Source organism: Nycticebus coucang, chromosome 5 (assembly GCF_027406575.1).
Source record: "Nycticebus coucang isolate mNycCou1 chromosome 5, mNycCou1.pri, whole genome shotgun sequence".
NCBI lineage: Eukaryota > Metazoa > Chordata > Mammalia > Primates > Lorisidae > Nycticebus > Nycticebus coucang.
In genome coordinates this window covers 101986639-102001638 of record NC_069784.1, presented here as the reverse complement: position 1 = coordinate 102001638, position 15000 = coordinate 101986639, and the positions used below count along the sequence as shown (strand labels likewise).

Genomic DNA, 15000 nt, shown 5'->3' with positions numbered 1-15000 from the left:
TTCACAGTTTCATTTTTATAAAACTTAAGGGAATCCCCTCACTGTTTACTTAATCATAGAGTAGTTCCTCCTCAGCTGAGTACAATCCCATGTGCCTGCAACATCTGGCTGTCATTCACTCAACAAATAATTATTTGGTCATTGATAAAATCTGACATGGCTCCTGTCCTTAAGACATTAATCAATTGTAGAAATAAAGATATACTTATTTGCTGTGTATTTATATACTTATAAGCTATATATAAACTATGCCAAATGCTGTAAGAAAAGAAGGCGGTAGGGAGTACTCAATACAGGAGCTTGATCAGGTGTAAGGGTCACAAGAGGTTTTCAAAGGAGGTGACATTTGATCTGACAAATGGCAGACAAGTAGCATCTCACCAGTAAAGGGGACTTACAGGTAGAGAGAGCATTTCAAGCACAGCAGAGTCACAGTACTGTATTCATGAACTGAGAAGCACCCTGTGCTAGCCCTGTGGCTGCATTTCTCACTGATATTTTAAACCTCTTTAATTATCTGTATCCTTCTGCTCAAACCTTCTACTTCCCCCATCTATAAAATCAACAAGGGCCCAGATCATTTACACCTTTTCAATTATCTCATTAAAGGACCTTGCACAAGTACTTTTGCAAACCATGTTCTTGATAAATGCTTGTCAAAAAACCAAATTAGTATTATCCATGATCTCCTCATTGCTAAGTCCAATGAACAAGTTTTAATTTTTATCTTATTGTACCTCTGTGCCATTTAATCACTGGTGGCTACCTCCTTCCAGACCTTTGATGTATTTTCGCTTCAAGGACACTTTTTTTCCAGATTCTTCTCTCATCTCTCTTAGGTTCCTATTTTTTTCACCTGTTCTTTAGTTTCATCACAATTTATCACTTTGCACATGTTCTTTGGGTGATCTCCATGTTCAAAGGGTTTCAACTTTCCTCCACTGGATCTCACTTCTTTATCTCCACGGTGGACGTGGCTCATAAGCTTCAGACCCACATAGCAACTATGTGACTTTTAGCCATTTAAAGTCAAATAAACACAACAAAATTCATCATTATGCCATGGCCCTCTATCACAATAACAGAATAAATGTGGGTCTGCTTCAACTATTTTATCTCAGTTTATGGCAATGCCGTCCATCTAGACAGAAGCAAAATATCTGGTCCTTATCCTCTTATTTCTCACATTCAGTTGATCATCATGGGCAGACAGCTTTCACCCCATAATAGTTACCTAATCCTTCTCTTCCTAAGCCTTCGACAACCAGCGTGGTTTATACTGTCATTATTTCCTTCTGGATGTCTGTAACTACCTCCACAAAATGAACACCAGCAACCTAAAATATAAATCTGATAGCATCATCTTCCTGCTCACAACTTTTCAATGGCCTCCAGTCTGGTGGGTAAAACCCAAGTTTCTGAATGTTGCATGCTAAGTCCCAGCCCCACCTTTCACCACTTCCTTCTGTGCACCTTACGCTAAGGGAACCACAAAGTGCTTGTGGCTTCTATAGAACCACACACTTCCTGGCTCTGTGACTTTGTACTTCCAATTGTAACAGTCCCTCTACTGGGCACTTTTCATCATGCCATAATCTACCAACAATGCCCAGCAATCTAGCTCTCCCACATGCTCCAAGATGAATGAAACATCTTTTCACTATGGACCTTCTTGTAATACTCTCTGCAAAGCCCTACTGAAGGGCAAAAGTGTTCTCCTTGCCAGTCTAACAACTATGTCTCCCCTTCTGTGAGTTCCATGAAAAAAGGACCACGTCTTACAAAGCATGTAATGGATTCTCAATACACAGAGGAATGAAAGAGGGCATTCATTTATTCAGTCATCTATTTGGTGCTAAACAATGCCCAGAAATAGCTCTGAACAATACTAGTGGGACCTCTGAAGAAAAATACATGAAATCTCTGCTCTTATGAATGTAAAATATGTCTCTTATAGCCATTGTTTAAGTAGTGATAAGTAGTGTGATACTATGGAGAACAAACAAAGCCATAGGGGAGATAGTGCCTATTGAGCTAGGGGAAGGTAGTTTGAAACTGCAGGTAAGGGAGCCTAGGACAGCCTTACTGAGAAGCTGAATCTTACTCACAGACATGTAGGAAGTGAGAGAGCTGGCCATGCAGAGATCTGTCACAAGAACATTCCAGAGAGAAGGAAGAGCAGGTATGGAGACCGGGAGAAGGGAATGTACCCAGTGCAGTTGACGTACAGCAGGAGTGAGTGGAATGTGGCTGTAGTGGGGGGAGGAAGCAGAAGATGAAGCAAGAGAAGTCACAGAAAGGAGGCATGTCCAAAGTGTGACAGTCATACGGTCACCAGAGAGACTAGCTTTTGCTCCGTGTGAGATAGAAATCACAAGGAGTTTAGAACAGAGCAGTGATGTCATCTGTCTGATGACAGCCTCATTCTGCCTGCTGGGTTAAGAATATTCTGGAGAGTGAGAAAGCAGTCAGGAGGCTGTTGCAAAGATCTGCAGAGGGAAAGATGAGGGTATCTTGCCCCAGATGAGTGAAAGAGGAGGGGGTGCTGAGACGTGGTCAGATTCTAAATATAGTTTGATGGTAACATCTGCAAAACGTAATGATTGACTGGATGTGGGTATGAAAGAAATGGAGTCTGGAATGGCCCAGAGTTCTTGACCTGAGCAGCTGAGAGATTGGAATTGCCATTTACTGAGACAGACTTTTCTATCTTTGAGAAAAACCATTTTGGGGAGAGGAGAATATATTGCATTGGAGAAGGCTGTTAGAGTCAAGTGAAGCGGCTGAGTAGGCATTTGGATGTGAACCTCTTCTCAACAGTTCTCCAAACCTTTATTGCCTTCCTATTGACTGAGCCACTGGCAAGATTCATGACCTGTTTTCAATTCTCAGTTCAGTTTGCCATAGAAAGCTCTTAAAATTTGAAGTGACATAAAATGAAAACAAATGAATTGCCTAAGACAGCGTTAGCTCTTTTTAGCAAAGTTGGCTCCATTAGTATTCACATAGAAATTGGGCAGCTTTTAACTTAAATCTTCCCCTGTCTACATAGCTCACTGGACTTCATCTGTCTTAGAAACCCTGAAACCAGACACTCTCAAAAGGGGCTCTTCTACCCCTGGAGAGAGTTTGAAATTTTCTTGTGTTTTTGTTGGTGGATGTTCAGTTGTCACAAAGGTGGATGGTGCTGGCATTTACAGATATCCTACAATACTGGGGGTAGCCTGCATGGTAAATCAGTGGGCTCTTCCCATATAACTTTCAAATGCTTTAGACATTCACACAATCATCTTCTATTAAGTATCTGAACTCAGAATTTCTTATAACTCTATTTTACATACAAATACAAAATGTTTGCATGATTTTAACATGCCATTCAAAGAATTTTTAGTTATATGACTACCATGAAAATTGAGGAAAGACTGCTTATGATTAGCGCCTAATTTCATTTTATATACAAGCCTAACATATTTGCATGTTTTAATGTATATTAAATTTTCTAGTACTATATCTACAGACATATAGATGCATATATGTATATGTACGTACATGTACTCACACGTATGTATGCATACATATGTGAACATGCATATATATATGTGTGTATATATATACTTACTCTGTCTTCATTTTATTTAAAAACAAATTTTTGACAGGTTTTGCTCTGTTGCCCAGAACTAGAGTACAGTGGCATCATCACAGCTCACTGCAACCTCAAACTGCTGGGCTCAAGGAAGTCTTCTAACTCAGCCTTCTGAATAGCTGGGACTACGGGTATCCACCACACCTGGCTAATTTTTCTTTTCTTTTCTTTTTTTTTTTTTCTGTAGAGATAAGGTCTTGCTAGGTTGCTCAGGCTGGTGTTCAATTCCTGGCCTCAAGCTATTTTCCTGCCTGGGCCTCCCAAAGTGTTGGGGGATATGAACATGAGCCATCATGCCCAGCCTGTCTTTATTTAAAAATGCCGACTATGAAGGAGAAGTCTTGATAACATTCTCATTTAAAGATTTCTTAAATCCAAATTCATGCACAAATCTACCCACTTTGTTATTTCTTTTAATGTCAAGGTACTGGAGTATTTACCTTTTAAAATATATATTATTTCATTATAATATTTTTACTTGTTTCTATATACATTATACTATAAGAATATACTAATTTTAAAAATAAAATGTTATAGGTAGTCACATTACATATTTAATCTCAGGATATTAAACACAGATAAAAAAATTATTTTTCATCAGACTAGGGCATTGGATGCAATACAGTTACTAGCTAATATCCTAGAAAGTATTTGTCATGAAACAATCAGGTTCTTCTCACAGCTAAGGTCTAGACTTTGGCACACCAAAAAAAAAAAACAAAACAAAACGTGGCAGTGATAACCACTGCTCCAAAATTAGTGATTTCCTGAAATTTGGAGGGTTAAAAATGGTTTATTAGTGGCCAAAAGAAATTTTATTTTGTTCTGAATGACCACTATTTGAAAGCAGTCATCAGCCTCTGAAGGTGCTTTTGTAGCGGTACATGAAGTGTTAAAGCATTGCAAGGTATCTATAAGATCCAGTATTAATATTCCAGGTTCTTTTTCTAGCATCCACAAGCTACAAATACAACTCAGATACAAGAGAGCACAGACGTGGCTTTGTGTTAATCTGATGTGAACAGGGGAAATTAATCATTTTCTCTGAATCAATATATCCTTGCCCAAAGCATTCTATTATAGGATTTAAGAGAATAAACTATCCAATGGGAAGTATCATGACAAATAAATTATTTTAATTTCAAATTTACAATAAATTATGAATGAACATAATTCACTTTCTTCTGCCTGCTTTTTAAAATTATTCATCCATAATTAAACTCTCTGAAACTGGTTCTATATCTAAAATGATGGTTAATTGTACCTTCCTCCTAACTTTCTTTTGAGAATTAAATGAGACAACAAATGTAACTAACATACTATTAAGCATGTTGTATTATTATGACTGTATAACATCTTCAAGTATTACCAAAAAATTAAAATCTGTATGGCACACTGGAAATCGCATCTTGAGATGTCATGAGACAATATATGTATCATAGCTACAATGGAGACTGATAAATTAAGGATGTCAGTGTATGTTACACAGTTGTATCACTATTATTATCATCCTGCTGATTCCACCAAAAAGTAGACAGCACAGAAGGCACTTTGTATAAAAATGGCACTTCAGAAGCCGGGCGCGGTAGCTTAATCCTGTAATCCTAGCATTCTGGGAGGCTGAGGTGGGTGGATTGCTTGAGGTCATGAGTTCAAGACCAACCTGAGCAAGAGCAAGGCCCGGTCTCTACTAAAAGTACAAAAACTGAGGCAAGAGGATCATTTGAGCCCCAGAGTGAAGTATGATGATGCCATGGCACTCTACTCAGGGTGACAGCTTGAGATTCTGTCTCAAAAAATAAAACAAAAAAACAAGATGGCATATCAGAATTCAGCAATGCCTATTCACGTTTTATACTTCTTTTCAAAACAGAAAGGTTATTGTCCTGTCACCTAAAAATAAGGAATGTGTTGACCCTGGAATACAATAAATGACTTAATTGCCCACTAGTTCATAAATCATGTTACTTATATATTAATCTAAAAAAATATATAATTTCCTCAGTAATTATCACCCCTCAAAGTGGGGTGATAAAACACCTTAGAAAGGGATGTGAGATATTTATGTCAGAGGAAAATCAAGGTGGTCTGCTGCAGGGCATCCAGTTGGCTAACAGTGACTGTATTTCCATCATGGTACATAATGTTCACGTAAATATTTCTTTTATCTGACTTTAAGGAAGAAGGTAATTTGGGGGAAGAATGTCTGAGGAATTCCCCTTTAACTTCCTAAATTAAAAAAGCTAACCACTGGGGCGGCGCCTGTGGCTCAGTCGGTAGGGCGCCAGCCCCATATGCCGAGGGTGACGGGTTCAAGCCCAGCCCCGGCCAAACTGCAACCAAGAAATGGCCGGGCGTTGTGGCGGACACCTGTAGTCCCAGCTGCTCAGGAGGCTGAGGCAAGAGAATCGCTTAAGCCCAGGAGTTGGAGGTTGCTGTGAGCTGTGTGAGGCCACGGCACTCTACCGAGGGCCATAAAGTGAGACTCTGTCTCTACAAAAAAAAAAAAAAAAAAAAAGCTAACCATTGGGCAGCGCCTGTGGCTCAAAGGAGTAGGGCACCAGCCCCACATGCTGGAGGTGGTGGGTTCAAATCCAGCCCCGGCCAAAAACTGCAAAAAAATAAATAAATAAATAAATAAATAAAAAAGCTAACCATTTGGAGAAACATGAACCCCAACTTTCCTTTAGTAAACCCAGTATTCTGAACAACATTTAACCTCTACCCAAGGATGGAAAAAAATATAATGTTAACAGTGAATTCTCTAGAAGTTGTTTGTCTAGGCAAATAAAACTGTTTTTCTATAAGCTAAGTAGCCCTGGAAGGGTGTGATGGTATAGCCCTTTTGTTCTCTTCTTAGATTTTATTTATTGTTAATCATTAAATATTTCAAGCACATAAAAAATTAAAGATAATAATATAACAGCCACATCAACTTATTCACATTTAATCGTTAACATATTGTAATATTTCCTTCAGAAATACTTTTGAAACGGTAACACTTCCTTTACATAGTACCTTCTTTATATAATGAATGTTTCTTAACTTTCACTTCCCAGCTGGATTACATCTACTTGCCTCAAATTGTCAGGTAAGAAGGTCCGAAGCTTTGTCCATCTTTCTTTTTAAAAAGTATATATGTTAAAAATATATACCGAGTGGTTCGAAATTTGGCCTTTGGAAAAGATGGAATTTTAATAATTCATAACTTCACAAGGACAAAACATGATGGGGGAAAAGTCAAAACCAGCCCAGTTGAAAGACGAGTAATAGGCTTGGTGCCTGTAGCACAGTGGTTACGGTGTCAGCCACATGCACCGAGGCTGGCAGGTTCGAGCCTGGCCCGGGCCAGCTAAGCAACAATGACAACTGCAACCAGTGAGCTGTGATGCCACAGCACTCTACCCAGGGTGACAGCTTGAGACGCTGTCTTAAAAAAAAAAAAAAAAGAAAGAAAGAAAAAACAAAGAAAGACAAATAATACTAACTGGCTAATACTGAACTTTTTGAGGAAACAGAAGACTGACTCATTAACCTTTCTCACAAAATTCTCACATTCTTGAAGGCTTCATAATTATTTCTACCATTAATGATGCTTATTATAACATTAAACAATAATATGACTTAGTAAATTAAAATCATATTTATTTTAAAATTTCCTTTAAAAAGTATGTTGAACAATGATATTGTATGTGGTAGCTACTTTCTGACAAAAAGGAATTGATGAAATATTATTGTTTCTTCCCTTCAATTTAGTTAGAACTATAGTAAATATGTACTTTAGAATAGCTTATAAGTGTTTTTAAGCTTTTAAATGGAAGAAAACATTTTTTAAAAAGTGCTATTTGCTTTAAAAATGGTAAGGATGGTAAATTTCATGTTTTTTTTTTTTTACCACAATAAAATAAAAGTGCCATTTAATTCCCGATAAGCATAATTTCACAAACAATTTATAGTCTCTGCATATGTGAAACTGCTTGTAATTATGCGTACTTGTTTTATACTCTATAATCCTGTCTTTGTGCAATTCACTTTTCATTTTCTTTGACTTCGTAATTCTTTTTCTTAACTCAGATTTGGTATCTAACCTATACTATAAGACATTGTCTCAAAATGAATTTTTACATAAAATTTAACTAATATTTCAATATTTCTAAACAATTTCAAATCACCCACTTACTTTAAATTTAATTTAATCTTGAGTTTATCACAAACTAGATTTAGTTTTGTGGTAATTAATTTCAAGAAAGACATTTCAAAATTTTCACATATTTTCTGAAGGTTAAGAGTTTACATAAAGTAGAAAACCCATTGTTAGGAAGAAGTATTTTCCATAATTAGATAGTTAATGAAGAATATTCTTCATTAAGAGGCAATGAAATTCAAATAAAAATGGGTAATAAGTTGTCATATTTAGTGCTGTTAAATTTTCATAACAATGTTCTATAAATAACATTCAGAAATGCTTGTGTATTTTTATCTTAGTATAAAAAAATAACACTTATGAATATGTATCTTTTTTTTCTGTTTTTGAGACAGAGTCTCAAACTGTCACCCTGGGTAGAGTACGGTAGCATGATAGCTCATAGCAACCTTCAACTCTTGGGCTCAAGCAACCCTCTTGCCTCAGTTCTTCTATTTTTAGTAGAGACAGGGGTCTTGATTTTTGCTCAGGCTGGTCTCGAACTTGTGAGCTGAAGCTATTCACCTGCCTTGGCCTCCCAGAGTGCTAGGATTACAGAAGTGAGCCACCGCGCCCGGCTACGAATAAATATCTTAATCATATGTGGGGAAAAATTAATATTCATCCCTGTTACTGCCAAAATTCAATTATAGATAATAATTTTGATTTCTAAGCACAAGTCAAACCTCTTTATAATACTATAACATGTATTAAATTGGTCTTTCCATTTGATAAAAATGTAAAAATTGTAAGGGAGACGTTAACATTTATAATTAAATGAGAGAAAAATTTGATTTACCTGAAATACTAATTAAAATGATGAATGAACATATTATCATACCTTGTTTAGATGGGCAAATTTTATGAAAGCATAATCACTTAAAATTCATCAGTATAAGTACAGAATTTTCTTTAAAACTTCATAGTAAGATTAGAGACCTCAGAAAAGAGACTATTACATATTATAATTTAACATGTTTAAAGAGAAATTAAAAATCATCTGCTAAGGGGCGAATTATTTAATAAACACAATTTACTTACATGGTTTCAATTTGGAAAAAATTAGTTTAGGTACCAATGCATAATAAACACCAAAATGAATTATGGATGGATTAAAGAGCTAAAGTATTTAGAAATTAAGTAATGAAAAGAAAGGAAGAAAACAGTTTTGTCAAACTTCTGGACAACACACAACTTTTTAAGCTTAGAAACAAAATACTTCTAAAAAATATATAAAATACATAGGTACATAAAAATGTGAGTATGGGTATGACTTTTGTGTGGGTGTGTGTGTGTTCAAAAAGAAAGAGAATGATATATTTCGTCAAATAAAAACTGTAAAAAAATTTTAAAATATATGTAAACCAATTAAGTAAAAAATCCTACTCATTAGATTAACAGAAAGAAAGTGAAAGTAGGGAAAATATGCAAGGAAAATACGCCAAAAGAGGAGTTAATATTTTCAAATAAAGAGCTCATATACTTTGATAATAAAACATGTACCAACCTGACCCCCACGAATGAGAAAAGGATATGAACAGAAAATTATTAACTCAAAAATACATGACTTTATATTCAGTTTATAAGCAAGCAACAAAATGTAAGATATAAGAATAAAATATTTTAAAGAAATGCTCATATTGTAACAAGTTCTCAGATTTTTCTGGTGGAATTATAAATTGTTTCAATCCTTTTACAAAGCAAATTGGCAGTATGGACCAAATACTAAAAAAACACTGCTATCCTTTAACCCATGATTCCACCTTCAAAAAATACATCCTTTCAAACGTTCAAAATCTGGAAAAAAAGATACATTCAAGCTTAATATCATTCATATATTATCTATAACACAGAGGTATTTAAAATCAAGTAAGCTTTGGTATCCAATAGCAGAAGGATATTTAAGCAAATTTCACACAGTTAAGGAAAGAAATATTTCAAAAACTGTTTAGCAACATGAGAAATGTTTGTGAGTAAGCAAACTAATAAATGATATCAAATTATTTGTACACCACAACTAAAACTTTTTAAAAAGTCATTTACATAGAGGAAGGACCAAGGAGATATACTAATATATTAATAGTGAGAGCACTGGAGAAGATGGATTCTGGGTGAACATTTTCCTTCTCTTTCCCAAATTTCTATCTTACATGACCTTTATAAACAAACTACTTAAAAATCAAAATAATTGGCCAGGTGCTGTGGCTCACACCTGTAATTCCAGTACTCTGGCAGGCCAAGGCAGGTGGACTGCTTGAGCTCAGGAGTTCCAGACCAGCCTGAGCTAGAGGGACACCCTGTCTCGGGAGGCTGAGGCAAGAGTATGGCTTGTGCCCAAGTTTGAGGTTGCTGTGAGCTATAATGCCATGGCAGTTCTGAGGGTAACAAAGTGAGACTCTGTCTTAAAAAAAAATAATAATTATTAAAACTGTGAATTAATTTAAAACATATATCTATAAGCAGGGCACAATATAAATATACTTTGATAACAAAATTTTAAACACCTTAATTACATGATTGAAAGCTTTTATATGAACATATGTAATTGTTTTGTTCACCTGAAGACAGTATGTGATTAAATTTTCTTTTTTCACAAACTCCTACATCTTCCTTTAAATTTAAAAGGATGTATTTATGAAAAGCAAGTTATGGAGTTTAAAATGAATATTCATTCATTAAGTAATATCACCTCCTGGGTTACTAATGTTTCATGAAGAAAAATAATATTTTTTTTTTTTTTGAGACCGAGTCTTACTCCATTGCCCAGGCTAGAGTGTCCTGGTGTTAGCCTAGCTATACAGTAACCTCAGACTCCTGGGCTCAAGCAATCATTCTGCCTCAGTTTCCTGAGTAGCTTGGACTATAAGCACCTATCACAATACCCAGGTAATTTTTCTATTTGTAGAAAAGATGGGGACTCATTCTTACTCAATCTTGTCTCGAATTCCTGACCTCAAGAGATCTTCCTGCCTTGGTCTTCTAGAGTGCTGGAATTATAGGTGTGAGTGACTGTGCCCTGCCAGGAAAACATAATTTTAAGGCGCAAGAAAAATGTCATAATTAAGAAAATGCAAAGATTTAAAGTCATGCTTAAAAAAAGAAAAAGAAAACGAAACCATTTGTACTCAAAACAAGTCATAAAATATGAGTTAAACAGATAAAAATTTTATGGACCTAAATTCCACCAGAAAGTAGGTTCTCTGCTACAATGTAATCATGTAAACTGATTCCATGGCGCTTTTCCAAAATTTTACCTATTTAAAAGGTAATTCCTTTTAAAGGCCTGACCTTTTAGCTGTTACTTCAAAGGAGAAGCAGCCTGGGTGCTTTCTCTTAACTGTTGATCTGCATTTGTTAGAACTGTGGGCAGTTGTTAGTGCATTCAGTAAGTTCCTAATGGTTGGCTGCTTTTTCTTTCTATATGTGAGTCCGTTTCCATTAGATTAAGAAATTATAGTAATAAATGTATGATTTTATGTATTATATCAATTCATTCAGAATTTCCCCACTGTAGAATGCTATAAGGTTTTTCATTCAGAGTATAGTCTTAGAATCAGGCTAACTGGTAATTGTTTTTATAGCTTTCCAAAGTGATATAAAGTGTACTTAGGAACTAAGCGATAAGTACAGTTATTTAATAGCACTCCTAAATTCCTACTGTCCTTTATTAGGTTTAAAACTGAGTAGTAGCTTTGAATAAGCCAGAAAGACAAGAGAAAGGGGGAAAGGCTTCGTTTTCTAATTGTTCTTTAAAGTGATGAAAAATAAGTGTCCTGAGCAATCCAGGCAGTGATCTGAAATAGCTCTAAAACAAAAAGGGTAACTGTGGAAGAATCTGTCCTCTACAGGGAAAACAAAGAAAGCTTTACTCCAAACATTTTTAGACGTCACTTTAAAGAGAGCCAGGTCATCTAAACTATTTCAAAAATTTCTTCCAAGAATTGCAATGTGTTATTCCCTATAATACTTTTTCCTTACTATATGTGAATTTGGGCTAGTGAACCTGCACATTATTATTATGCTTGTTAACAGGCTTCAGAATAAACTTTTATTGCTTTGAATTGTATTCACAATTATTCAATTTTTAAAATTGTCTGACAATTCAAATTTCATTTATCTGGTGTTAAGCCTCCAGAAAGAAATTGAGGAATTGTTTTTAAAGGAAAATTAGGCCTACTTTAGACATGATTTTCAGAAATAAATTTGGGAAAATGTGAACACCACATTTGATAGAGTACACATATACATAATTGCACACATGTAATTTTCTAAAGTAAGCTTTTAAAAGCCGCCAGACTTTGACAGATCCCTGTCTTGTAAACAGAAATCCAGGGTATTCTGGCTGGATTTACTGGCTGACCTCCCCATAGAAGACTCTTCCCTGTTATCTGCATGGGTAACTTTCAACTTCCCGGTCTCAGCTCAAAGGCTTGCTAAGTCTTGTTTATTTTACATGACTATCAAGGGAATAGATGAAAAATGACATTCAGAAAATCCCTAAGTCCTGACTTTAGCTATTAGCTTCTACTTCGCCAGATTTACAAAAGTCAAAATGATCAGTTTAATTTAATGTAATCCCAAACCGATATGAAAAGGAAAAGCAAAAGCAAAAGATTGCAAGGATTCAGACAAAGCCCACAGAATTCAGAGTGATTAGGGGACATGTGGCAAGCCACAAATGGAAAATAATTTTCATACCAGCTTTTCCCCATACATACATCTTCACTTTTAAGAGGAACAATAAGGATGTTAATGTTTTAAATTAGTATTGATATATTGCCTCCTTCAATTTTGAAGTGTAATGCAGATAATAATATACATTGTTTATATAGGAAAATTTCAGTTTAGTTAATGTAATATAATTTTCCTCTGAAATGGAACAGCAAATACTTTTTCTCCATCACCTGCCTTAAAACAGTTATAAACAGAATTCACTTCAATAGTGTGAATATTCTTCAATTATATCCAGAAGTTCACAATTTTCCCTTTGCTCCTACAGGTTATCTCACCTTGCACTTTGGACACTTCTGGGCATTCCTCTGCCCATGCTCGATCTCGCTGGCCCAGTGACGCAACAATTTGTCTCCTTTTTTGTATTCCTTGCAGTTAACACCTTCATGCCAAGGAGAGTGGCACTTAAAACACCAGACGAATTGGCAAGTTGGGCACTGGATCTGTGTAAGGAAAATTAATATTAAGTACTAATGGATATACTGAAAATATCTAAAAGGGTAAGAATGGTGATACTTAGAGAAATTAGCCAAAAGGCTATAATTTAAAATACTTCCCGCTCTGTAAGACCACAACTACCATAACCTAGGAATATTCTGTTATTAAAGGAGGAAAGAATTACTTTGGCAAGGATGCTTTGGCTGTTTGTAGACTATACTGGAATTAAACAGTTGGGGCAGTCTGGAAATTAATCAGCTTGAAGAAAATTTCTCAGATTAGATCGCAGTACATAAAACCTAAAGGCTCATGATATCGGAACCCACACACCCTGAGGCTGCCCTGTGACTCACCTTTCCCTTGAACCAATTTCTCAGTCATGTCCATTGTCTTCTTACCAATGACTTGCTTCACTTTATAAAATCAAAGTCCCCTAGATGCTTCATAAACTGAAAAACACTAGCAAACAAACTGCTAGGCCAGTATTTTCTATGAAGCATCATTTAAAATAATGGGTATCCCTGGATTGTTACGAATCTAAGGGAGATTAATTATAAAAATAATGCAAAGAATCCTATTATTAGAAAGACATCAATATGGTGGTCCTGTGGCCTGTACCTAGAAAACCATCAGAAAGAGGATTTCACATTTTCACTATGTGCATAGTATAAGTCTTCCATTTGATGTAGAAGATATCTTATCTGACAGCCTTTATTTTGAAAGACAGTGGAATATCCCATTCTCTCACAGTATTTAAGTTCTAACACTCTAAACCCATAGCTACAACCTGACTTGCCCAGCCTCATATGATTAAAATGAATTACTGATATGCTTCATGACGAATGGTATTTGTAACCATTCTCTTTGTTCCTGCATATTATGTCACTGCAGCACAAGTGAACTTACTGCTACATATTAAAGATTAGTTACAATTTATTTTGGTCAACTGTATATGGTATCATCACTTAACCTTTTGGAAAACCACTTTTTGGACTTCAGAGGTTCTACTACATAGAGTGAGGGGCAGTTACAATCACAGTATTTCCATCCCACTCCGGTTTCTCTTATGTCAAGAATAGATAATGTGCTTTCTATACAAATACAAAGTAATTAAAGTACTTTTCTTTTTAATTTTATATGAAAATAGCTATCATAAGATTTTTAAAACTTCATATTTGTTGATTTACTTAAATTCTATTAAATGGTAACGGCTATACTGAATGCATTACCTATATTGTTTATTTTTATTCTCAAAATAATGTTGCAAGTACACATGAACATTGCTAGTTTACTGATGAGGAAAGTAAGACCTAGCGAGATTAAATAACTTGGCCAAGGTAACATGCAAGTAAGCATGAAGAAGGAATTTAAACATCAGTTTGTCTGATTCCAAGGCCAGCAAATTTTCACCATGCCAAAACATTTCTTCATACTAAACTATCCCTTCTTTGACATTTGACAACTGATGGTAGTCAGAATGGTCATGTGGTTAAACTATTCAGCACGTGTTTGCCAACATAAGAACTTTGAAAATTATTTTCAAGATTTTACTCACATAAATTGAAAAACTTTGTGGTTTACATTTTTTAAAAAGATGTTACTTTTCAGTCATTTAAAATAACTCCTTTTGCCTTTGTGACTATTAACATTAAAATAAGTAATTTTTAAAGTAAGGGGAGTGAGATGACGTGGGTGAGATTCAGATCATAAAACTTTACAAAATGTTTATTCCCCTATGTCACTGAACAATGAGGAACAGATGAACCCGCACATGGGGCCTTCCTTCTGAATGTAATGAATGAAACGAGGAAGAAGTCAAGACCCTGCTTTTCCGCACACATTTGCCGTTGTCAGAGGCTCTGCATAATTAATTCAGCTATGTTCTATTAGACAGTATTCATAATTCTAAATCACTGGACTCCAGCACTGTGAAATAAATTTTGAAAAAGATCTCTTTGGTTTTCAGTCAGACTTAGATTATATTTATGAAATGAATGGAAGAATG

The 15000-nt window shown here is 35.3% G+C and overlaps 1 protein-coding gene across 1 annotated transcript in view; it reads right to left on the bottom strand.

Annotated features, from left to right (window-relative positions):
- Nucleotides 1–15000, bottom strand: part of RNF217 (ring finger protein 217) — a 140951-nt gene that overhangs the window by 20186 nt on the left and 105765 nt on the right. The window contains exon 3 of the mRNA XM_053591418.1: nucleotides 12836–13000. Coding sequence (XP_053447393.1) covers nucleotides 12836–13000 — 165 coding nt within the window. The remainder of the gene's footprint in view (nucleotides 1–12835; nucleotides 13001–15000) is intronic.